Source organism: Alosa sapidissima, chromosome 8 (genome assembly GCF_018492685.1).
Source record: "Alosa sapidissima isolate fAloSap1 chromosome 8, fAloSap1.pri, whole genome shotgun sequence".
NCBI lineage: Eukaryota > Metazoa > Chordata > Actinopteri > Clupeiformes > Clupeidae > Alosa > Alosa sapidissima.
Window position 1 is genome coordinate 24,441,624 of NC_055964.1, and position 25,773 is coordinate 24,467,396.

Consider the following 25,773-nt stretch of genomic DNA (forward strand, 5'->3'; position numbering starts at 1 on the left):
CCTCTGGTTTTGTGTCTCGCTTTGTCCCTCACATTACAGCTGAACGCACACACACATCGGGTGCCTTACATAACCACCAAGCCTTCACAAGTTACAAAGTGCCAGGTTTCTATTGCTGCTCCAGGCCACGTCCATCGAACACCAATCATCCAACTCGAGGCTCTGTTGGCGGAGACCTTCCCGGGGAAAACGAACGCACACACGCACGCACACACACACGCACACACGCACGCACACACGCACGCACACACACACACACGCACACACACACACACACGCACGCACACACACACGCACACACGCACGCACACACACACATGGTTCTGCCTGCCAGTATCCAGGAGTCAAATACACCCCCCCCCCCCCCCCCCCCCCCCTTTATACCCAGCAGGCCTGGTGCGGATGTGCCCGAACATGACCCCAGCACGACTGGGCCAGTGTAACTGGAAGCTGTAAATTAATAGGCTGACTTGAGGGAGATGACTGATATTTCACATGTTGTGTGAAAGCATGACATTGCACTCCCCAGTGTTCCCTGCACAGCTTCAGCTTGCCATACTTTCAGCCGTCACGGCTGCACTGCTTTGTTGTTCGGTGTACAGTCGGTGAGTGCAAAGGATATTTTTGTCTTCCTGCACTGTATATTTCTACATAATGATATGACACAAATAACAACAAGGGTAATGATGCGGAAATCAACCTTCTTACTTCAAAAAGCAGTTTTTTGTCAAGGCACTCGAACGAAAGTTTTGAAGAGACAGGGGAATTCATGTGAAGAACAAAGCGATTTCAGTGTTAAAATTCTGGGTTAAGAGTCTGATTTTCCCACATTTGCATTGCTGTCCTCAGGGGCTCCATGGAGGGTGAGGGATCTAGGCCATACCTCCCCATCTCCTGCTCTAAGCAACACCTGACACATGAGACTGAAATTAAAGGTACATTTTGTGATTCTAGAATAGATAGATAGATCGATTCCTTATTAATCCAAAAAGGAAATGTAGGATTCTGGTGAATGGTTGTTGATATATGAGCTCAATCACCAAATGAATTGCATCGCTCCCTTCTGCTGTTCGTGCTCATGATAGCAATGTGTTGTTTGGGCTGTAGTGTATGGCTCAGTCTGAGCTGCTTTGTTTCCTATTCACAGAGCCAGGACAGGGTGCGAACACCAAGTGTTTCTGTCCACAAACTGGACAGCTAAAGACAGTTTTGAGGAGCAATTCACTAAATTAAAAAAAAAACCATAATGCCACAATGCTTTGAGCTCTTGTTAGTTGAGTGAGTGTTATGCCCTTTCTACTATTAGTGTATAATATATTCATATCTGTAATACCTCTAAAATATTTGCCCTCCATAGTGTTAGTACAGTCTTATAGTACTAGTATGTCCCAAAATACTATAAGATTCCTATAATATAATTAGTCTGAAATTACTGTAATATTTTGTCCCAAGATACTCAGATTCCTATAGTTCTTTTTCATGAGGGTGGATTTGTTGGAGTAAAATGGAGAGATGCTTTTTCTCTTCTCTCCTTCTCTGCACGACTGGATTCTCTGTGTATCTGGACGTTTCTCACTCAGTGGTGTATTTTGAGACAACATGTGGCCTCATATCTTATTCCTATTTTGTAGTACTTTACCTTCCAACCGTATGGAGTAATTGTTTTACTCCATAAAAGGTCTCTTGTGGCTGAGAAAAATTGGGAATAAATGTACTTTGGAGATATGAGCCATGCCTGGCTTGTTTCTCCCTGATAATGAGCCTGGCCACATCAGCTCTGTTTATCACTTTGACATAAATATTTTGGTGGAATCACAGAGAGCCCTTGCCCATTGTAGAGAATAATAAATGACCTCAGGAGGACTAAATCTTATTCTACCCACTGTTTGAAGTTAAAAAGAGATTTTACATTCAGAATAACGACATGTGTTCTGTGTCTTTGGGGTTTGTTTCTCGCTGTGTGTCTGTGGTCTTCATCAAAGTGACAATGCAAAGTTCCGACATGCACGCCTGTGTTTTATCTGGCTGTAATTACCTCCATCAATCTCAGCCTTGTTCAGTTAAAGAAGCTGACAGCTTGGTGCGTATCAACATGGCACGGAACAGTGATAACTCTCTAGTCTCGTCTTCTCCACACTCTATGGGCACTGTTAGAACATTTCTCTGAACAATCTTTCAATGCTTGAAAGCTTGATGTGCTCTCTAGTCTTATAGTCTGTCCACACTGCTAACGGTAACTATAATGATTCAAATGTACTGTAAAAATATAGCTGTATGTAGTCCACAGTGCACCACACACTGTTACGATAATCTCACGAAGAACGATATCATTGGGGATAACTTTGAGAGCAATTTTGTGAACACAGATAACTGACAGAAACAGACAGCCAGTCAGAATCTATTGAATTACGTGATCTAGGTAATTCCATATGTTAGTTTCTGTGGTCGCTCATATCAGTATAGTTACAGTTGTCTTTACCATTAAAGGAGTTTTGAGGTATGGGTGGCTAGCTTGATACCAGTGGGAACGTCTGTGAGAACACACTTCAGTCCAGTCCCGTCTTTAACGTCATCAGGGACAGGCCTCAACTATATAAGCTTAATTTTCAGGAATAGCTTGGCACAAGGAAATAATGTTATTCTAGGACTGTTTTAGAAGTATAGAGTGTTATAAGGAGGACTTATAGCAGCTTTCTCGGGTAATTTCCTATCCTTTCTATGTAAACATATCTGCCATCTGAGGCCAATTCTGACCGGGGCACCAAGCGATCATGGAGTACAAACCCTTTGGCCTCCTGTTAGCCTTCCTGGGGCCCTCTTGCTAAGGGAATAATAAAAGCCCTCTCTCAAGACCACCGATGTGAAGTCTCCAGGGGTCAAGGCAACTGGAAGAGGGGTGAGAGTTGGGGAGGATGGAGAAGCTGGGGGAAGGGGAAGTTTGCAACGTTTCCCAGCAATCTGCTCTGAATACTAACATCTGCATTAAGAGGATCCAACCCCATCTACACACCCCCATATGGTGTGCTGCCGACATTCGGCCCAGTCAATATTTGTAACAGACATTCACACTCTTTTACCCAGTCGCAGCAATATTCTTCCAATCTTGTTTCAGTCAGTCATGTCCTAACATCACAATGACCCATAATATGATTTAACCATTTTTGTGGACATCGGGAAAACAACATTCTTTTTTATGAGCAGAATATCAGTGTGATGTTCCACATAAACCAGCCTGAAAATACATTGCCTCAGCAACACTGAGAAACACCATAAAAATAATGTGATATTTACCGTTTATTATTCTTTATATCTGTGACTCTTTTTATAACCATTGGAGTTGTGCTTTTATTTACAGAGCTCCTGTGTGGAAATGATGCACTGGGCAAACAAAGCCTATTTCATTGAGCACTCTCCGTGACCAAGGCCTCGACTAATTTCATCTGAGAGAATACAGGCACCACTGGCATCAGTGCGGATTATAGTGCACAGAGAATGCTGCACAGAACGAGTCATCTGAGAATCTGTAGCCTCAGGCTTCAGCCAGCTGTTTTATAATTGAACCATCTTCATCTATATGCAGCACCCACACAACTATGTTCACCATCAAGTTATAACTTTGAGGGTTTTGGAACTTTTGTTACAATTCACCGGGTCACCTCTCTTCCACAAGCCATGGTACAAAGTGCTGTGTGCAAATATAGCAAACAATTTGGAGGCAAATTCAGATAAGTTCTTGGTCTTCTACAAGTATGAATTCTACTAATTCTCATTACAAATTAGCTGTTAAATGGCCTGTGTACATATTTCCTGTGTTCTCTGGTCATATTCTAATTAAGAAAGTGAGAAATAAACAATAGGGTCCTTATAGCATTGCTGAAACAAAACATATAAGGTGCCTGCTACTTTTGCACAGTACTGTACATCTCCACCAGATTTTACTCCCAACACAACACATAATCCAGGGTGGGGGATGCAATATTTATCAGGTGTCTCTCTAGTTCGGAGCTGTGTTGAGTCTGTCTGCTCACCAGTACTGGCGAGGAGAGGGAATCAGAGAGACTTCACATTCTGACAGTTACTCTGGTTGAGATGAGGAACCTGAAATTCTCAAACCTGCCTACACATACAGAGGCAAAAAAAAAAGTTGGCTAGAATAAATTGGGTGCTCTAACTTCATCCTGGGAGTTTCAGCATACTTTTCCTGAACACTACCATGACAATGTCATATTTATTTATTTATGAGGCTCTGGGTGAGACATTAATACTCTCTACTACTCCAATAATCTACTCCTGAACAGTTACAGTCAACCATATTTTAATATTTGCATGTTACTAATCTCTGTGTTTTCAAACAGAACAGCTGTTCACAAAATATCTGTTGTCACAGTAGTTTCTAAATATAATGGCCTACCATAACAAGGGAGGCCAGTGTGAAGCTGTTTTCCCCTCCACATATCCTTCTTATCTTTCAGCTGCAGAGGCCGCTTGGATTTAGGAGTCCATTTCTTTGCTGGAGGGGATCCGGTCTATCCCACAAGAGGGCTGACATTTCCCCACTAGTTCTCGAATGTAACAGTGAAAAGGAGAAAACAGAAATGCAGTCACAATCCATGAAAGTATACCACTGCCTTTGGTCATCGATCGGCTCCACATGTGATTTGAATTTTGTAATACTGCATATTTCATGTAATTTATACGATTCACATAAAGAGCCTTTCGCTCAAAAGGATGAAGGCGCATTCTGCTGAGTATTAGTCAAGAGAGGTGATGTTTTTGAAATCATGGCAGACTGGCAGACGCACACCTCTGATTTTTAAACCGTCTCTCCAAACGTTGTCTCTCTGCCGGCTTGTTGTGTTCTATTTTCTCACATTTTGACACTGAGCAAATCCATTCATTATTAATCTCTCATTTCAAAGACTTCCTAAAAAAAAAGATCAGAGCTGTTGCTCCCTTATGTTTTATTTATGATGCATCTTTACAACTCATTGATGTTACCAACTCTTTCAGCGGGCCTCACTGGTGTGGCATAGTGGGGCCTTTAGTATTTAAACCAGGTGGAAACGCACTTATGTGCAAAGATCACCTTTAGAGAAGACTTTAGAGAGCAGCTATATTTCTGAAAATATCACAAACTCCATAGCACAAATTCCAAATGCCCCCTCCTCCCCAACCCCACTACACACACACACACACACACACACACGCACACACACACACACACACACACACACACACACACACACACAGACACACACACACACACACACATGATTGCTTAGGTAAAGCACCTTTTGGCCCGTTGCTAACAGTTGAAGTGTTGGCTGTTAGCTTTATCTCTTTGTCTCCACCTCTTAAAGCTGACATTCCTCCTCACTGGATAGTGACAGTTGTTCAACAGGTTATCTCTTGTTCTCGTTGCTAAGTAACTGCTTCCAGCACTAGTCACTTAGGTGATACTTGGCAAAAGACAAAATCAAAGCTCAGTATGATAAGCTGTCATACTAACATGCAGGAGAACAAAAAATATTTTAGGATTTTAGGTTTAAAAAATAAAAATTGATTTGAGATGACACTGTGATATTTCCTTTCGATGATCTGAGGGCCTAGAGGATTTTTCTTTTTCGTAGTCTAAATTGTCAACTAAAAAACTGAACAGAAAAAATATTTTCTTTGTTTTATACATTTCATTTGACTTATTTGCAGCTGCCATAAATAGTATCTGCTAACAAAGTTATTTCACTGTATGTCTCAATATGTTTGCCATCCTGAATGACAAAAATAACAGTTGTTAATGAGTCATTTGAACCAGCGTACTTGACAAAACAAAATATTTCCCTCAGGGAAAAATCCTCAATTAATCTTCAGTAAACTTCATGATCAAGCCTGTGCACATTATTTCTGTCTTTGAATGGCCACTTCCTTGTATACATCTCCTTTTTTAAGCAGGTCCGGGCAGTTATTGTGGCCTGCTAGATCAGTGTTTGTTTTATCCAGCTGATTTCAGCATCATTTAGCTATATTTACAGATCTCAGAGACCAATAAAACCATCAGGGCCGGAAGCTTTCGATATTTTGAGCAATGGCTGTGAGAGTCGCTTTATGGCTCAGACTATTTCTAAACATTGTAAAAAGAGACACATTATCACATTTCCCAAATGTATCAATTATTTACGTATTTCCCCCGAGTGATACTGATGGGGAACTGATAAGACACAGTTCCCCATGATGTAATGGCAGTGTGTGTGACCAATCCTGATTAATTCTGCACGCACTGAATGCACTACCAAGACAATGTATATGTATCTTGAAATTGAATTACAATGTATGGGTGAAGTCTGTTATGATATCGTTTGAACTGGATGCAAAACCATGTAATGTGACATCCACCTCTGTCTTCTTGTCAGAACATTTTCTTGTGTTGGGCTCTAATGAGAAAGTAATTTTATCAGAACTCTGGACATCATGGTAGACATAGACTGCGTGTTATAGACTGCATATCAATGTGTACATTTGTTTAATGTCGTAATCGCAAAATGTATTTGTCAGTTGCAATTAAACAAAAAAAAGCCATGTTTTTACCAGGTCAAAAAGTATATATAATTCCTTATTGACTATCTGATAGCCTCCCTATCCTAAATTGTGGATCATGTTATTGGATGTTAAGGCCATTAATCAGTGCAGCTGTTACATAAATAATCTGGCGCTTGTGCTTCTAAAGATACTCACTGCCATGTCCTGCATGAGTTCATTTTCTAATATCGATCAATCATATGACCCCATTTCTCAGTTCCTGATATGAGAAGTATACAACTGGTGTCCAGGCCGACCCTTATCTAATATATTGTTTTCAAAGATAATACTTAGTCAACACTGACCAACACACTGTATGAACAGGGCCAAGTTTTGTGTGGGAGCCCACCATCTAGTCAACAGTGTCACCCAGATACACGATTATCTGCCCTTTGTGTTTACCGAACATGCAAGCGGCTGCAGGTACCCACACAGATATTCAGAAAAACACCTTTTTTTGCTGGCGATAAAATCGTGGCAACCGCATGAAAGGTAATCAGTGAAGAGGATATTGCTACACTTTGTCTTACTGTTTAAGCACCTTTATTAATGCCTCTGGGTTTTTACCCCCATTCAATGTAATGCCCACAACACCAAAAAAGCAAACAAGCATACTTAATTATGTCATTGTTAGTTGCTTGTTACCAGGTCCTTTGTATTAGCTAATTTGTAATATGAGTTGCATACTGTAGAAGAGGGCAACTTAAAGCACCTATGGCCAAGTTTTCTTACATAGGCTACTTACTACATACTCCACTTACTATTATAAGATATTGATCATCAGACATTGATATTGTAGTTTACCTACACAATTCTTATCATGTTTTTAGGCACAAAAGTCATATTATGCATGCAAATAACAACAAAGCCCAATTCAAGTCAACTATAATCCACTAGTCTTAGTCTTTCCAAATTCACAAAGCCTAATCATTCAGACATTTAACTTTTGATCCATATATTCATTTATCATTTGATATAATTTGATTCTCAAATGATAGAAAGGACTGCACACCTTGAAAAGTTCTAAGGTACTACAAGTGCAGCTATCTCACAGTACAAGTTCATAAAAACAAGTCATTTGTAATAACATCTGGACCTCATTCCCCTAATTTGAGCCAGTAAGTCATTTTTTTTCTCTCTCTGCTGTTTGCGCTAGGCTAATTGGCTGGCATGATACAGCCAAGTGCAACTCATTGGACTGAGTGTCATTTACAATGACTAATGAGAACACATGATGGTCTACTGAATCTATGATGTGATGGCTCCCTCTGTGGGTGTACACAGCATCAAACCACCATGCACGTAGAGCTAGGTGGAGTTAGGTTAGTAGGCCTGCTGTAACATATAAGCCTATTGATTTAGAAACGAACTTAAACTTTACAGGAGCTTAATAATATTCTCAGTCGCCTACTCATGAGCTACAGCCAAAGAAATATAATCGCTGATGTAACTAACAATGTTTATAAAGTAGGCCTTATTTACACCAACAGAAGAGTAATGCAGTCTGTAGCCTATTTATTCAGCTTTTGTGAGAAGGCCTAAGCTTGAGAGATCAACAAAAAATCATGTTTTACACTATACCATCTAGGGCTACATTCATTAAATCGATTATTACGATGCCTACACCTTATAGGTTAAAGCATAGACTTAAAGACACCAATTAACTATGCCAAAAACAAGAAAGATTGACCCTCAAAAGTTTGGTTTCCTGCCGCTGTAGGCTACACCAAAGATTGTTAAGGCGACTTAACAATCTTTGGCTACACTGTACTCATGACTGGTATTATAATACATGTAGTGTCATTCATTACCAGAACCAGAAAGGATGTGATACGATTGGTTCACGAAGCTGACCAAAAAGCGATTTTAATATTTGATTGGCTGACTTGCAAAGACAGAACAAAGATCTAACATTTCATTGGACAGAGGCACACACTGCCATCTGGATTCAATATGTTGCTACCTTTCTATAGGAAGTGTAGTCTTCCTAAGCACTTAATCAAAGGCGACATTATTTTGCCTTTGAGGTAACACAGCGGCAAGTTATTTCGCCTTAAAGAAGTCATATTTCAGATTTGTTTTAATAAAAGCATGAGAAGAGTAACGTTCTTTGTTAATGGAACCTCAAAAAATGGAAAGGTAGGGTTATGTGGCTTAGTAAAGCTGAGACATTGGCTTTGCCTGCTAGTTTGAGGTAGCTAGCAGTAATGTTAACGTTAACGTTTGTAACTCGTATGCTACATTCATCTTGATTAGAATAACGTTACAGCTATTTCCCAAGTGTGAAAGATGAATTCAAGCTATTCTATTAAGAGTTCATAATAAGACTGTATCGTTCTTTGAAACAATGAAAATACGTAATAAGACGAGTTTGTTGGCGTAACATCAGCTAAGCTTTGCTGTCCCAACCTAGTGTTATCACTAGGGTCAACCAAACGTTATCTTTAGTTGATATGATTTTATGCTAATATGGCTGATGTTTACATTTAGATCGCGTCTTTTTATGCATATGCTTGTTTTTCAGGTTGTAGCTGTGTATGGAACTCTGTCAGATTTATTATCTCTTGCGAGTAATAAGTTGGGAATCAGAGCTTGTAGTTTGTACAACAGCAAAGGTGGGCTCATCGATGACATTGCACTTATCAGGTGAGACCTTAGGCCCAGATGTGTGAGTCATCTGAAACATAGGTAGCTCAGCTCAGCTGCATTGGCTTGTTTGTAGCATGAGGGACTTTGAGTAATGTGAAGGATGTTAACAGTATGGAGGGAGAATAAAGATTAATTGACTTCATATTAAGATATGTGAAATACTTTATTGTAAGTTCACCAAGTGTTGAACTGAAGGAAGAACTAATTATGTTTTGAAATGCTTAAATGGCATGTCTCCAACAGAGATGATGACGTCTTGTATGTCTCAGAAGGGGATGCTTTTGTGGGTAAGAACATTTCTGGGCCTATTTTGCCTGCATATATATCTTGTGTGTGGTCAGCCAATTCATAATGTGCCTTTCATGCGGATGTCGAAAGTTAAAGGAACTGGCTCCGTGTGACTTCCACCATTGTTTGGTTTTTGTTCTTTACTGAGCGCTCAGTTTGTTGTGTGTTTGCTTCAGATCCTCAGAATGCCTCCAAGGCCTCCGATGACTCCTGCTCAGGGGCTCACACTGATTGGTTGACCCTCAATATCGGTGGACGTCTTTTCACCACAACACGGTAAGATCAAATATTAAAGCTTTTCCGCAAGAGCTGGGTTATGCTAGTACGTCACTCTCCTGTCTCATTTGCTCCCTGTCTCTCTACTGACTTTAGCCTTTTTTGTTGTTGCCTTTTCTGTGCATTGTGAATATAATGTGTATCTAATTGAGGCTAATCTGAATTCTAACAATGTCTCATGTTTCCTCTGTACCAACAGGAGCACTTTAGTTAGTAAGGAACCTGACAGTATGTTGGCCCATATGTTCAGGGAGAAAGGTACAGTATTCCCTACAAGTGTCTTGCCGAGTGAACAAGACCTGCTGTCTAAGACTGCATTCATATAGCTGGTCTTGATGCATGATTTAAACCGCCTGTTTACATCAGCTTAAAAGTTACCCTTATCTGATTCTTGTGTTTACACTTGAAACCACCCACATGTGCACAGAAAGGTTTGATGACCAAAATAAAAGTAAACCAGCTGATTTTGTGCTGATCCTGTATTCACAAGTGATCTCCCTTTGTGGCTTCATCACGGATTTGTTTTAATACTGTATAAACCCTGTACTGGCATATGCCAACTTCTTGCCCTATAGGCTTAAAAGACCAGTAACCTTGGCAGGGGGTCACTGACCTGAGCCTTTGTTCTCTATTTCACTTTTCATCACTTTGGTAGTTGTGCATGTGAAAGTCACCTTACACCTAATTGAAATGTGAAAAATCTAAATGGCAATGGCAGGGAATATCTAATTTGTCTGATTAGATGACAACGTCAGCAGATATCTGAATAAAATTTGATTCATGGCCACCCATGAATAAGGCCTGAAATAATATCTAAGCATATCCAATTCCATATGCTTTTCCCCTGTTTTTCCACATTCATCTCATATTTGATCTGTGCCATGTGTGAAAAGCAGTGTTAACATGGTCTAAATAAGCAGAGATCACCTTGTACAGGCATTGTCTGCAAACAGAATGTTTGTTGCATTGTAGCTCTGAGAGTGGTGATTCCATTTCAGTTTTGCTACCAGGCACTTTGCCAAGGTTGTGATGTCCTTTTTGTCTAACTAGTGTTAGGCCTACATTTATTAATGTAATCTACCTTTTCATTTATCGTCTGGGTCACTCTGATCTCCTTGATCAGAAGATGAACCACTTAAAGAGATTTGTGTTCACGGCCATAATGCCAGGCATAATCTCTGCTTTCTCCTTCTGTAACAGGCAGCTCTCCTGGAGAGATGAAAGCTTTTCTGTTTGGGTCTGTCAGATGTCCCTTTTCATTGTAGCGCTTAACAGTTGTGCTCTTTGTGTTCTTGTGTAGATGTGTGGGGTAACAAGCAGGATGAGCGTGGAGCTTACCTGATTGATCGAAGCCCTGAGTACTTTGAGCCCATTCTGAACTACCTGCGGCATGGACAGCTGATCGTTAATGATGGAATCAATCTCCTAGGTGACAGGCCATGGATTAATCAAAATGAAGGCTTATACTGAAATGTTTCATCATTATGGATCCAACAAATTAAATATTCAAATATGTTTTAGGTGTGCTGGAGGAAGCCCGGTTCTTTGGGATTGAACAACTTGCTGAGCAGCTTGAAGTAGCCATAAAGGTACCAGAGATTTGATCCTCAAACCCTTTGAAGCATTGTGAGAATGCTCTTACTTCAAAAGTACATCAAAAGTCAAAAATAAAAATTATTTCGCAAACTTGATATTGTGAAGATAACAAACTATAGTCTTATGATGTTTAAGTGCTTAAAAGATCATGCCAACTTTTCAATCGGCTTATTTGCCATCTACCAAAGTAAGATAAGAGGACACATATCCCTCTCTTCTCTGTACAATAACCCAGTCTGACTTTGCCAATCTTAGCTTAATTCTTAGGAAGTGGGTTAGACCAGTTAGCATTTAGCTAGCCTGTAGCTGAAAGGGAGCTATAGGCTAACTGATCCTACCCACTTCCAGTAAATTATGCTAAGCTAGGCTAACGGTGTCAGACTGGGTTATTGCATGCAAGCGAAAGGTATGTATCCTCTTATCTAACTCTTGGGTAGACGCAAATAGGTTTATTTCCCCAAAAGTCGCTGTGTTCCTTTAAGAGATTGTAATAGTGATTGCAGTATTTATCATCTCGTAGAATACCCATCCTCCTGAAGACCACTCTCCGATCTCTCGCAAAGAGTTTGTACGCTTCTTGCTGGCCACCCCGACCAAATCAGAGCTTCGTTGCCAGGTAAGGTCTACAGTAACAAGATAATAATATGACTTTTACACACTAGGTATTAAATACAGTTACGTAGGTTTAAATTATGTGAATGCTCTTTGAACACTTGTCTTGTAGATTGTAATTGTTTAGTACTGTAGTTCTTTTTCTCTATGGTAGAGATATACCACAATGTAATAAAGCTTCAAAGATCAGTATTGAACTGACAACTGAATAGAATGTATTGCAGTACATTAACTTATTTATTTAGCTAGAAATTCAAGAACTCTTTCCTTCTTCAGAAAATTTTCCTTCATATCCTTTTTTTTTTTGCCAATATGGTCTCGAAAATAAATTTCATTCATAAAGGTCTAAAACTGTCTTAAAATTTAAACCTGCAAAGACCCTGTGAAGTTGACATACTGCCTTCATTCCTTAAGTTGTGACCAGTTGTTGCCGCCTGCATTGTATTTCATTCTGATATATGCTTTGTGTTGGGCTAATGAAATAATTCGGTTATACTGATGATCTACTTTGACCCTGAAGTTTCATGACCAGACACACATACTTAGATGTATATAATGTTATGTAGAAATTATTTTGTACTGACAAATCTTAGAGTTTGTCACATTGAGACTTTGAACCTGTTCTTGTGGCTCTGATTGGAGATGTACACATTGACTTGTTGCCATGGAGACCCCTTTCATCCTCTGTGTCCCTCTGCAGGGTCTGAACTTCAGTGGGGCGGACCTCTCTCGGCTGGACCTGCGATACATCAACTTCAAAATGGCCAACCTGAGCCGCTGCAATCTCACCCACGCCAACCTGTGCTGCTCAAACCTGGAGAGAGCCGACCTCTCCGGGGCCAACCTAGATGTGGGTCCCACACACACACACACGCACACACACATACACACACACACACTGTTGCAGCCAACAGTGTTTGATAGGTCTGACTTTCATGGGACACAATAGCTGCAACTGCTGAGCCAGGCTGAGAAAGGGCTTATTTGAGTTTTCAGGTGTTAATGGCCAGGGCTTCAAACCCTGAGAATGAGAAAACGTTTTCATCCCTAAGACTCAATTTGGCCGGCTTTGGACCGACAGTGGGGAAGGGGCTAATTACTCACCCAGTGTGTGCCTAAGCCTTCAGTCACTTGTAAATCACTCCGGACAACTTCCTGTCGGAGTGACATTAAAATGTTAAAAGTAATGGTAAAGTTACAATGCCATTCCTGTTTAATCATTCTAATAGGAACTGCCCTATAAGAAGCTCATGGCAAGGTGAAGGCATTTTTATGGGATCTGCTCTGCCCTTAAACAGCTGCATTTTAATCTGTTTGTTCCAGGGTGCTAACTTGCAAGGTGTCAAAATGCTTTGCACAAATGCTGAAGGAGCATCTCTAAAGGGATGCAATTTTGAAGACCCCTCTGGACTCAAGGCAAACTTAGAAGGTAAGCAGAATTAACAGCTCGTCATGCACTATTCTCCAACACATTCATGGCCTGACTCTAGCCTGACGAGCCAGACCCACATTTAAATGTAGGGTCTGGGCACTCACCGTTCGCAGTGCTCAGTCCGAGGGGCGGGATAATCAGTTGTCTGTCAAATTCCCTCTGCACGCAATAGGACGCAATAGGATATTTGTTTTCAAGTAGCAGGGAATTCAAGCCAAACCGTTGCAACTCTGCCATCAATCATTATGTCAAGCCCACCAAACGACTCTATACACGATTTCAATGCCTGATTAAGTTTCGATTTCTGGAGCTCACAAGCCAACGGAGAGTTGCTAGACTAGCCCTGGCAGCAAATGTAATTTGCCGCTAGGGGCGCGTCTAGATTTCCAGGCTAGGCCTGACTCAGCTGCAGGGTTGTGTACGGCTCATAGACGGCTATCATTTTTCATACATCTACAGTGGGATCCAGTGATCCCTCATTCATATTAATAAAAAAAAAAACATTAACATTATATAGCATGACGCTTTGTGTTATGAGCTTATGTGGTAATGGCTCAAATGACATAAAAACGTAATTATAGGTTCACACAAATGGGGATTTATGTATATCTCATAGATGTGATTTGCAAAAAAGTATATTAATCATGTTAATATTGCAGGGTAGGCTTGTGTGATCTTTTGTAATAATGGGTTTTAACCTTCACCCCTAACACACACACACACACACACTTGTCTTTAACCAGGTGCCAACCTGAAAGGTGTGGATATGGAAGGCAGTCAGATGACTGGTATCAACCTCCGTGTGGCCACACTAAAGAATGCCAAACTGAAGAACTGCAATCTGAGGGGCGCCACCTTGGCTGGTACTGATCTCGAGGTGAGAGACCGCATGCTGCCATACTGAGTCTGTACATGTTGTAGGAGGTGTGTGCATGGATACGATCAACTGCGTTCGAGACTATACTACACAAATATTAATATCTCTATTCGCTTATTCTATAATGCACAAATTCATGGTAGAAGTTGTGCTACCATGGTAACATAGTGTATTATAGAAGTTAAGATACCATGTTATGCTACTATGGTAAAGGTTATACTACCATGTTACTGTTAAAGTTAGAATGCTGCAATCACAATAGCATTCAGACATTTTTGTCTTTCTTTGTTCTGTTTATGTAACAAATAGAGTGTGTAGCCCATACAATGCAGAGAAATAAAAGGGTGACTACCTAATCCACAGTCTAATAAAGGACCATCTTTGCATTGCGTTGCTAGGGACATTGTATCGGACAGACCAGAAGCTATCAAAGATAAGGTCTTGATAATGCACCCTCAAAATATCAGCGTTGGTAAGGTGAATAACCGAATAACCGTCAGTTAACACTGTCGGCTGTTAGAATATTTTGAATAATTTGAATGCACACCCCTAGTCAAGAGCACATGGGTTACATCCGTCTTGTCTGTCTGTATGCATGTATGTATTTATCTCTGACACTCTATCTCTTTCTCACTCACACTGAAAGTGTTTTCTTCTGCGGTTGTGTTACATAGTGATTCTGTTTATTTATTTATCTATCTTTATCTGCTTTATCTCTGACAGAACTGCGACCTGTCAGGCTGTGACCTGCAGGAGGCAAACCTCAGAGGCTCCAATGTCAAGGGCGCCATTTTTGAAGAGATGCTGACTCCGCTGCACATGTCTCAGAGTGTGAGATAACTCTTGCACCACACGAAACATTCCATTCAGATTCGGAGGAGGAGTGGTGAAGAAGTTGGGGTGAGGGGTTCTTGGCATGGCGCTCAGTGCGCCAGTGGAGCACACACTACACCCCTCCAACCCCCTAGTTCACCCCAGCCCACCCCCATGTTCCGTTAGATGCCCTGGAAAACATATGCAATACTGGCGGATAGCAGCCGTTATCTCCTAATCCCCAATCCCTCGTCCTTGCTTCACTTTATTCTCCTGCACTAGTGCACAACCAGGGTGCTTATCTTTTACTTTTCAAGAGCAACCTGCGAGCTAGTGCAGAGTGTCTTGTTTTTCACCTTGTCCCATTATTTATTTCTTGACATATAGCTGGAATGACTGCCTGGACTTACTGTTGTTTTGTGTTAGACATTGCTCATTCTGGTTTGTGGGGGTGTTTGTATACACCCACCATTTTTTTTTTTTTTTTTTTAAATGTTGCTGTTCATTTCAAGATGATGTTATACCAAAAAAAAGACATTACAGTTGTGTGAGTAGACAAAGAGCTCTAGACAATTCAAAGATGACGATGACCGTAAAAGATTTCAGTGAGTTTGCGTCAAAACCATGGCTATGCTAAATATTTTTGGGGGTGTTTAGTTGTTCTCCAGCTCTGCAGTAGCTCAGGGGCTAACATAGACCGTTTTTTAATCGAGAGATAGCCTGCACTTCTCTATGGACTGTAGTTTTAGGGTGTCGATGGCCAGGCACTGTGCTTGCTGCGCAATAATAACAATAAGAATAATAATACCCAGAAGATTTCAGGTTAAGATTAAAGCCATAATATATAAAGCATGTTTTCAAATGGCAAAAAAACATCTAATCACGTTATGCTAAGTCTGTTTCCCCAGCTTAGTGCAGTCCCACTGTTCTTATGTACTCATTGGTTTTGAGTATACAATTTCAAGTAGCTGCCACGAATACTGTCCACTCGTAGCCTAGATGTTCAGTGTTTCCGTTTTCAGCCATGTCTTGTGAGTGTATATGATGTGATGGAAGCTAGTGGATTGTTCTATGAGGGTTCCCCACGGATCTACTTCCCTCTCTGTTGGGACTTTGAGAAGGCTTTTTCTCAGTGGTTGGCTGCTCGGTCGATTGTATGGAAGAATGTCTCTTGTTGCATTTGAATGAAGCCGTTGCAATGACATTTGTTTTTTGTGTATGTGTGCGAAATGAAGACAAACCAAATGGTTGGATCGCGTGGGCTGTCCTTGGGTGAGAGTGCAGTTGTCCAACAACACTCATCATAAGGGTGATGCCTACAGACACCAATAGTATGAACATATCTTTAATTTGTATATTTCTATATCAATGCTTTCCACCAAAAATATTGTATCCGTTTTAATTATCTCCCTTTTTTTGTGTAATTTTGACATTTTTCCCTTCACAAGTTTTTTTTGTTTGTTTTGATTTATTAGAGCAATTACCATTGTACCACTGTGCTTCTTACACCAAAAATGTTATCACGGTTCCTAAGTTGTATCCTATTTTCAGTGGAATCCTTCTTCATTAGCCTGGGTCAGATTCTGCTCGAGACTTCAGCCAAAGCCAACCTCTGTGCTTGTACCCGAGTGGGTATGGGGAAAGCAGAGTGTTCCAGAAAATCAGTCTCCTATTCAGCAGCTACACACACATCTCAGGAGCTACAGTAACACAGTAGATATTGGACTGCTTTCGGCTGTACCGACGACAGAACTCCCAAGGCAATGATTCTTACGAGACTGTTATCTTGGGTTAGCACTATTCGATTCCATCGTTGCTTGATTGCCCTATAAGGTGTTTTTATGTTTATTATTTTTTATTAATATTATTATTATTGTCAATCATTAGTATTCACATATATCCTGTCCTGAACATGTATGACCAGAAATAGGAACTTAACCTTGTCAGTATTGTCACTTGTCAAAGAATTTCTCCCAAGAAGTTGCTGTGAGCATTTGGGATCATGTACGTGTTTTGCATTGTTGTTGTTACTCTGTCAGTAGTAGTATAGTTATTGTTATAGGTACTTAGTCTATCCTGATGAAGGCAATCACATAGAACTTTGCACTCGGAGGGCATCGTTCTATAAACATCAGACCCACACAATAAGGGGAGATGCTATTTATTTTATTATGTATCAGAATATATTTATCTGAGGTGGAGAAAGGTATACTTAGACAAAGTAGATTTGGTTCTCTTTGTGACTTAATCCTGCTCAACAGTTATTGCACTCATTCAACCAAGGAAGCATATCTCCATAAAAGGACTGTGAGAATTAAACTCTGGCCTTTCTTTGTCTTTATTTGGTAACTGTACTAACATGTAACATGCTTTATGGTATTCACATATACCCTGACATCAAAAAATATCTAAGCAATGTGCATGAATGCTGAACCCCTTTTTTCTTACATCTTAGCATCTTGACTGTAAAAAATCTTGATCTCTGTAGCCGACCTGCAACACCAAAGAGCCAGGCTCGTGGTATGGCTGTCAGAGCACATACTCCACCGTAGTCACGACACTGTAACAGTCTCATTACTTGATAGTTTCAGTCAATAACAAATGACTTGGGACATGAAGTGTGATTAATGAAGTAATCACCACTTAAAGAAAACAAATATATCTCTGACTTCTACTTCGTAAATATTTCAGTTTTGACATCTTCCAGATAGAAAAGGGGGTAATGTTCAACATTAACCATAAATAACAGATATTGTAATCAAAATGGACAATGATCAGATGAAGCGATTGCTGAAGCAATTATGGTGTGTCTTTGATGATATTTTTTTATTAAAGGTTGCAGTAGATGGAAATCCTGCTTCACTACAAGAGAAAACGATCAGGAGCAACTCAAAACTACCATTGTACCTCCTTGCATCTTGCGTTGACTTTTTGCTCATTTGGCCTGGGTCAGATTTTGCTCATTTGGCCTAGGTCAGGCGCTCCCAAAGCTGATCTCTTTGCACCAAAATATGTACAAAATTTATGTACAAAAAAATGTTTTAGCGTCATGCTGTGAGGAGCCACTCCAGAGTGCCTCTGAGGGTTCAGCGGAAGGTTTTGATGGCTTAGAGCGCACTCAGACCCCTGCTGCTGTGTTTGAGACAGCACACCTGAGGTTAGAGGAAGCCCCGATATATAAACCCCACGCAATGCTATTCCTCAATCCACACAGACAGAACAAAGACGCTTCCTGTCTCTGCCACCTGAAAAGGTAAGTTTGCATTGCCAATCTAAGTCATGTTTGTTTTTTACATATTATACATACATGGACATGTTTTGTGGTAAATTGATGCATTTCATACCACGAAATGCATTCTGTATACAAAAGAGTTTGTTACATTGGTGCCCATAAAAGATTGACCCTCAACTGTAGTGTACTGGCAACAACACTGTCTTGGTTGGTATCTTGGTGATGCTTGATGTGTTTCCAGAATGGAAGGGAAACGTGCCCTCCTGTGGCTACTACTGATTGCTGCAGCGGCCTTTCAATTGTCCGCCCAGCACTGGTCTCACGGCCTGAGTCCAGGTGGCAAGAGGGAAGCTCACACTCTGTCAGAAGTAAGATTCATTTAACTTGCACTAACAGTTGTGGTCAAAGTATGAGCTAAGCTCTTGGCTTCAATTCTACAGGTCCACAAGCATGTTTGGTCACTGTAAAGAGCAAAAGTGATATGGAAGTCTAAATGTTCTCGAATACATATGCACTGCTGTACTTTTGATGTTCTCTCTTTGTAGAATGTAACATTAGAGAATTAAGAATGTCCTTGAAGGGCAAGCGTATTTAGGATGTAACTTTACACAACCCCCTTAGGTGATGGAAGGTCTACCAAAGAGGAGTGCATCGCTTTGTGGGAGTGAATACAGGGACGGTTCCCCATATAAAAGGCCAGATAGACTTGAACAACTGGTGAGCATATCCTCTTGTCCTGTTCATGTTTTCCAGGGAAAGCTCATCATATATTCATTATATCCTGATTAAATGACTAAACTTTGCTCAATCTCTTGTCTGTCTGTCTCCCACAGCTTAATCTGATGGAGGGAGAAAATGTAGCTTATGACTGAACAACAAAAAATGAACAGATTCAATAAAACACTGCAGTGTCTTCTACATTATGGCATTCTCTCAACAATTTGTTAATAAGAATACTGTCTGTCTGTACATTGTACACACACAATGCAAAGACTGCTGCTACAGGACTGTGCTTTCATCTTGCCATCAATTTTGACTAAATTTGGTAGCTCACACACTTCCAAAACATCAGAGATCCACATCCATGCTTCACATCAGGGATGGTGCACTTTATGTCATAGCCCTGGTGGACTCCTCCCAAAAATAATGTTTATGGGTGTCAGTGACCTTCAATCTAAATTTTTGTCTCATAACTCTATGACTTTGTTACAGAAGTTCTGAGGCTTGTCTAGATGCTGTTTTTTGGCTTTGGGACAGATTTCTTTCTTTTTTGGAAACCCTATTGTGCAGCCCATTTTTGTTAAAATGCCTCCTTATTGTGGATCTTAAAACAGACGTTTACGAGTAGATGTCAGTCTGAAACGTACTTCCTGGGAGAGCTCTGTCACTGTCTTTGATTGTAGTGCCAAACGTTTTTAGTAGGCCACACTGGAGACAGAAGAGACAAAACTTAAGGACAAGGTCTTATGTTTACCGGGAAAAAAAATCAAATTTTTAGAGAAGAGTTGTGTAAAACAGCGAGGTGAACACAAAATTAGCTGTACAGTAACATTAAAATAATTTCAAGCACAAATTTAAATATAACCGCGTGCAGCAATAGCAGGCTCGAGCACCTGTAGTCCGCAACCCGTGACATTTCGGAATCCGATAACGCACTCACATGTGGTGCGTTTGTCAACTGCACATATCTGATGTGTGTGCCATTTATTTTTCCATGTTTTGTAAAAATGTAAATCAGGTTTCTAGACCAAGTATACAGGGAATTTGGTCTCTGCATTTATCCCATCCGTAAATTAGTGAACACACAGAGAGGTGAAGCACACACAGTTGCTACAGCGGCGCTCGGCACTGTGTGTAGCTTAGTGGTTCTCAAACTATTTCCGTCATTCCCAACTTTGGAGGTGGGGAATTTTCAAGCCCCACCTGACCCCATCACCCCAGCAAAATATAATTTTCACATTTTGGTTCCACGTTACATTTCCCATCTGGGTCCGCTGGATCTGATGAAGTTTTAATTCATATGTCGGTTTGTTTATGATTCCTTGGTTTGTGTGCGGCTATTTTGTTTTGAAACTATAATAATAATAATAATAATAATAATACATTTAATTTAAAAACACCTTTCAGGCCACCCAAGGTCGCTTCACAGATAAAACAAATATAAGAAAAAAAAAATATCAAAAAAGATTAAAAAAAATGTATAAAAAATATATAGTCCATTTAGCCATATCGTAGTCCATAGGCTAGTCTGAAGAGATAGGTTTTCAGTTCCTTTTTAAACTGGGCAGTGGATTCACACTGCCTGATGTCATTTGGAAGTGAGTTCCATAGCTTTGGGGCTGTGTGGGAGAACGCTCTCTCTCCCATGGTGCTGAGGTTCATCTTGGGCACCTTGAGCAGACCAGCTGATGAGGATCGCAGCGAGCGGGAAGGGGTGAAGCTCTCCAAGAGGTCGGTGATATAATTGGGAGCAAGGTTATGCAGGGTCTTATATGTCAACAGTAGGATCTTAAACTGGACTCTGGGTAACTGGTAACCAGTGTAGCTGCAACAGTACAGGTGTTATGTGGCTTGTGGACTTTGTGCCTGTTACTATCCTGGCTGCTCTGTTCTGAATTATTTGGAGGCGGTAGAGTGATTTATGAATGCCAGAGAAGATGGAGTTGCAGTAATCAGTGCGGGATGTAACATAGGCGTTTACAAGTACTTCTGCACTCTGCTGACTGAGGGAGGGGCGCAGTCTTGCAATGTTGCGCATATGGAAAAAGGCGCTGCGAGACACACTGTTAATATGGGCAGTGAATGAAAGTGTGCTGTCTAGTATAACACCAAGACTCTTCACCTTGGTGGAGCAGGCAATGTTGGAGCCATCCACAGATAGGGAGAGTCTGTTTTTCATCTTTGCCAGCGTTGTTTTTGAGCCAACAACAAGTAATTCAGTCTTGTTACTGTTCAGTTTTAGGTAGTTGTTAGTCATCCACAGATTTATATCATGCAGACAGGCAGTCATCGCAGCCGGAGGAAGGGAGGCAGTCGGTTTGGTGGACATATAAAGCTGGGTGTCATCAGCATAGCAGTGAAACTGAACACCATGTTGCCTCAGGATATTTCCCAGTGGGAGGAGGTAGATTATGAAGAGCAGGGGCCCCAGAACAGTCCCCTGCGGCAATCCCTTCGTGACAGCAGCACTCTCCGACTTGTGGTCCAAAACAAGCTGTGTCCTGCCAGAGAGATAGGAGGTAAACCATTGATGAACACTGCCCTGCACTCCAATGCTGGTAAGATGCTCCAGAAGCAGCTGATGGGATATGATGTCAAAAGCTGTACTCAGGTCAAGGAGGATTAGGATCCAGCATCAGCTGTGCAGAGAAGGTAATTTGTTACCTTCACCAAGGCAGTCTCTGTGCTGTGCTTTGGTCGAAATCCAGACTGAAATGGCTCAGATCATTGTCCTTCAAATGAGATGCAACCACCCTCTCCATAATTTTTGAAATTAATGGTAAATTGGAGATGGGTCGGTAGCTGTTGAGGTCATCATGGCTCAGCCCACGTTTTTTCAGGGTTGGTTTGACAATAGCAGTCTTCAATGAAGGAGGGAATTGACCAGTGATGAGCACGGTGTTAATTATTGATGTTATCATTGGGATGATGGATGGTAGGCACATCTTGACCAGGCTTGTCGGAACAGGGTCCAACTGACAGGTGGAGGAGTTGCACTTGGTGATGAGACCAGAGATGTAACTTTCAGCAGGGAGACTGAATTCACTAAGTGCATTTATTGTAGGTGAGCCCAACTCAATCAAGGAGCATGGTTGTTTCAGCTTAGTAATTAACACACTCCAATTGCTGATGGATTGCCTCAATTTTTGTGTGAAAAAAGTTCAAGAAGGCTGAGCAGCGTTCAACAGATGCATTCTGATAGATGGTACTATCAGGTGGCTTGAGGAGGCCATTCACAGTGGAAAAGAGAGCCCTGGTTTTTCCTTCTCCCTCTTTGATGACCTTTGCATAGTATGAGCTCTTTGCAGCAGAGAGTGCTTTTTTGTACTGAAGAATGTGCTCCGAGTACATCCCTTGGTGGACAGCAAGACCAGTGTTTTTTGATAGTTGCTCCAGGCACCGACCCATTGACTTCATTTGGCGTAGTTCAGGAGTGAACCAAGGTGCGGAGTGCACAAACGAAACGGTCCGTGTCTTTAAGGGACTGTTGAGTGCTGCATGTAATTGCCAACCAGATCCACTACTGAATCATTGGGAGAAGGGCAAGGATAGGAGGTAACTAGTGAAGTAAGTTTCTCTGGCACTACCTTTTTTATGTTGCGATATGACATGACAGGCTGAACTTTAGATTTCCTGATGGACAGATAGGTGTCAAATTGCACAACTTTATGGTCTGATATGGGTAATTCAGCAGTACTGAAATTGGTAGGTGTTATACCAGAACAGACCAGATCTAAAATATGGCCTTTGTTGTGAGTTGGAAAATCAATGTATTGGGTGATGTCAAAGCAATCAAGCATGTCCCATAAAGTCTTTTGTGCATGTTTTAGTAGAATTATCCAGGTGTAAATTAAAATGACCCACCAAAATAATGTTAGGAGACATTGCATTAAGTTCAGTGAGTACAGTTGAAAGTTCAGAAAAAAACACATTTGGTGGTTTAGGAGGTCTGTACAATACCGCAACAATGGTAGGTGTAGATCCTCGGAGTTTGACAGCCAGCAGTTCAAAAGAGGATTGATCAGGCAAAGTGAGAGGTGTCAACTTGACGTTTTCGCGATAGAGCAGGGCGAGTCCGCCCCCTCTCCCGGAAGAGCGTGGCTTGCAGATGTAAACATATCCAGACGGAACAGCCTGATTCAGATAGAAGAAGTCGTTGCTTTGCTGCCAATTCTCAGTGAGACACAAAAAGTCAATTGTATGGTCTGTAATAAAGTCGCTGATCAAAGGAGCTTTGTTGGAGATAGATCTATATATAGACTATGATATTCCTTGTTATAAAAAAAGAAAGGCATTATTAAAGATAGACACAAAAAACAAATGTCCTCCTGTTTATCAGGCTCCACCTGTCATGTCTCTATTCCCCACTAGTGGGGCCCGCCTCACACTTTGAGAACCACTAGTGTAGCTGACTGTATATGCCAACCACAGGATCAGTCAAATAAGGGGGCGCTAGCGAGTCCCTGGGCCACACCTGGGGCCAAGGCTTTGTCCCTGAGTAATGACTATCACACCTGATATATGTGCCAAATTCCAAGACTTTTTCGCCCATGAAAACCACCTCAGAAAAATAAAAGTACGGCAGACAAAAAACAAATCGGACCAATCGGCATAATAATAATAATCCTTCCAAAAACAATAGGGCTTCGCACTTCCAGTGCTGGATTATTGCCTGTCTGGTGTACTTACTTCATTATGGCCTTTGATGAGATGTTCAGCTGTTTAATTCTCTGATGGATTGAACCTTGGTGAAGCATTATTTGCTGGTAGGCATTTTTGTACATAGGTCCTGGCCCTCCGCCTGTTTGCCTCAGATTTGGGTATGCAATGTACAAGAAGCCTCTTGGCAATCAGTGACCAGTGAGGTAACAGTTTCAGTGTGAGCCACCATCTTCCCTTCACTGGCTCTTGCTGGGCCACACTGCAAACAAGAAACGCAAAACCCACAGAAAGTAAGGACAATGTCAAATCAATCAAATCAAATGTTTATTTGTCACATACATTATACAGGTAGCCTATAAATGCAGTGAAATGCTTGTTCCACTGACTCCAAGACTGTACAAAGGATAAATATATAAAAAATGGAGAGGAATTAAGAAAGAAAGTCCAAAGTGCAAAGTGTTTAGGCTATGCTGGTGCTCCTGCTACAATCCTCATTAAGAATCCTGATAGCCTGGGGGTAAAAACATTTCCGCATTCTCGACTGATGGGTTTGTAGTAGTTGGAATTACGATCTTTCACAATGTTGTAATTCAATAGTTACGAAACAAACTGCAAATGTCTTTACATGAAAAATTGTCTTTAAAATTGACAAACATCATATGGGTAATTCAAGGCACAAGTTAACTGGGACCAGAAAATAATTTCTTTTTCGCCATAGACTGCCATTCAAATTTTTTTGAAAGATAGGTCCCATGGAGGCAAACGGAAGGGGCGGGACTTCACCACTCTATTGGTTTTACCAAAAATATTTTTCAATATTTTAAACTACAAAAATACATACCTATAAAGTATTTTGATACAAAATACGAAGCCGTTTTTTTTCAACCCAGTCAAATACAAATTACGAATATACGATATATTTTGTATTTGAAATATGGAATACATGTAATACATACTGCTCATCCCTGTAGGCATCACTTGTTCTGAGATACCATGTTTAGTTCAGGAGATATAATGAAGAATATAGGCGTAATTCAGTTATAGTGGAACATTTAATGGTTGCCACGGCGACCATTAGGGTTTTTTGATAATGGTTTTATATCTGAAAATGTTCAGGGCTCCAAACTGTACAAGTTCACCAAGTTTCATGCCTTTATCCCCTGTGCTATGAAAGTTCAATAAAACTGCCAAAGGTGCAGCTTTTCGCCATTGACCTATGCACAAATAATTCCAATTTTGACAATGTTCCACCACTTGGATTTTCATGGACTTTTGGTATGTGATATGGGAAGGTTTCATGAACTGAATACAACAAAAATCATTTCTGTTGCAATTAGTTTTGGGTTGGGTGATTTTTTCTCACAGATTGCCTGGACTAATTCAATCAATAATATAAAAAACAATGATATGGTAAGATATTAAGAAGAATATCAATAATAAACAATAATGTCAAATTAATCAACAGCCTAATAGAAATAAAATAATATTATACAAACCACAACGCATAAAAAGTGCTTAAAGAACTAAGTGCATGTTGAACAGGAATGTCTTTAGATCCCTCTTAAATGACCCAAAACTACCACAGGAACGGAGAGCACTGGGCAACTCATTCTACCAACACGGAACCACTGAGGAAAAGAGTCTTGAATTAGACCTAGTGTTTATGACTGGTCGACATAACAGACGCTCATCAGAAGACCGCAGTGGGCGGTTGGCCCAAAATAACTAGGAGCACATCCAGTCAGTGTCCTATAGGCCAAAGTGAGAGATGTAAATTTAATTCTGGCTACTAGAGGGAGCCAATCGAGAGTAACTAGGAGAGGAGTTACATGTGTCCTCTTTGGCTGATTGAAGACCAGGCGTGCTCCAGCATTCTGAATCAGCTGTAATGATCTTATTACACAAGCGAGTAAGTCAGCTAATAGTGAATTACAATAGTCCAGCTTGGAGATGACCATGGTTTGAACAAGATGTTGTGTGGAATCTTGTGTCAGATAAGGTCTGATCTTCCTAATGTTGTAAAGCATGAACCGACATGATTTT

General features: G+C 40.8%; 2 protein-coding genes across 2 annotated transcripts; both read left to right on the forward strand.

Moving 5' to 3' along the window:
• Positions 1–8,542: 8,542 nt before the first annotated feature.
• Positions 8,543–17,435, forward strand: kctd9a (potassium channel tetramerization domain containing 9a). The gene is made up of 12 exons (XM_042101711.1): positions 8,543–8,712; positions 9,098–9,219; positions 9,466–9,509; positions 9,687–9,786; positions 9,986–10,044; positions 11,087–11,215; positions 11,308–11,375; positions 11,903–11,998; positions 12,695–12,844; positions 13,318–13,423; positions 14,170–14,303; positions 15,027–17,435. The coding sequence occupies exons 1-12, from the start codon at positions 8,665–8,667 to the stop codon at positions 15,141–15,143; spliced, it is 1,173 nt and encodes a 390-aa protein (XP_041957645.1). The 5' UTR covers positions 8,543–8,664; the 3' UTR covers positions 15,144–17,435.
• An 838-nt stretch (positions 17,436–18,273) lies between these two features.
• LOC121715786 (progonadoliberin-1-like) lies at positions 18,274–19,266 on the forward strand. The gene is made up of 4 exons (XM_042101712.1): positions 18,274–18,369; positions 18,590–18,716; positions 18,970–19,065; positions 19,182–19,266. Exons 1-4 carry the CDS (start codon positions 18,308–18,310, stop codon positions 19,218–19,220), a joined length of 324 nt encoding a protein of 107 aa, XP_041957646.1. The 5' UTR covers positions 18,274–18,307; the 3' UTR covers positions 19,221–19,266.
• The last annotated feature ends 6,507 nt before the right edge of the window (positions 19,267–25,773 follow it).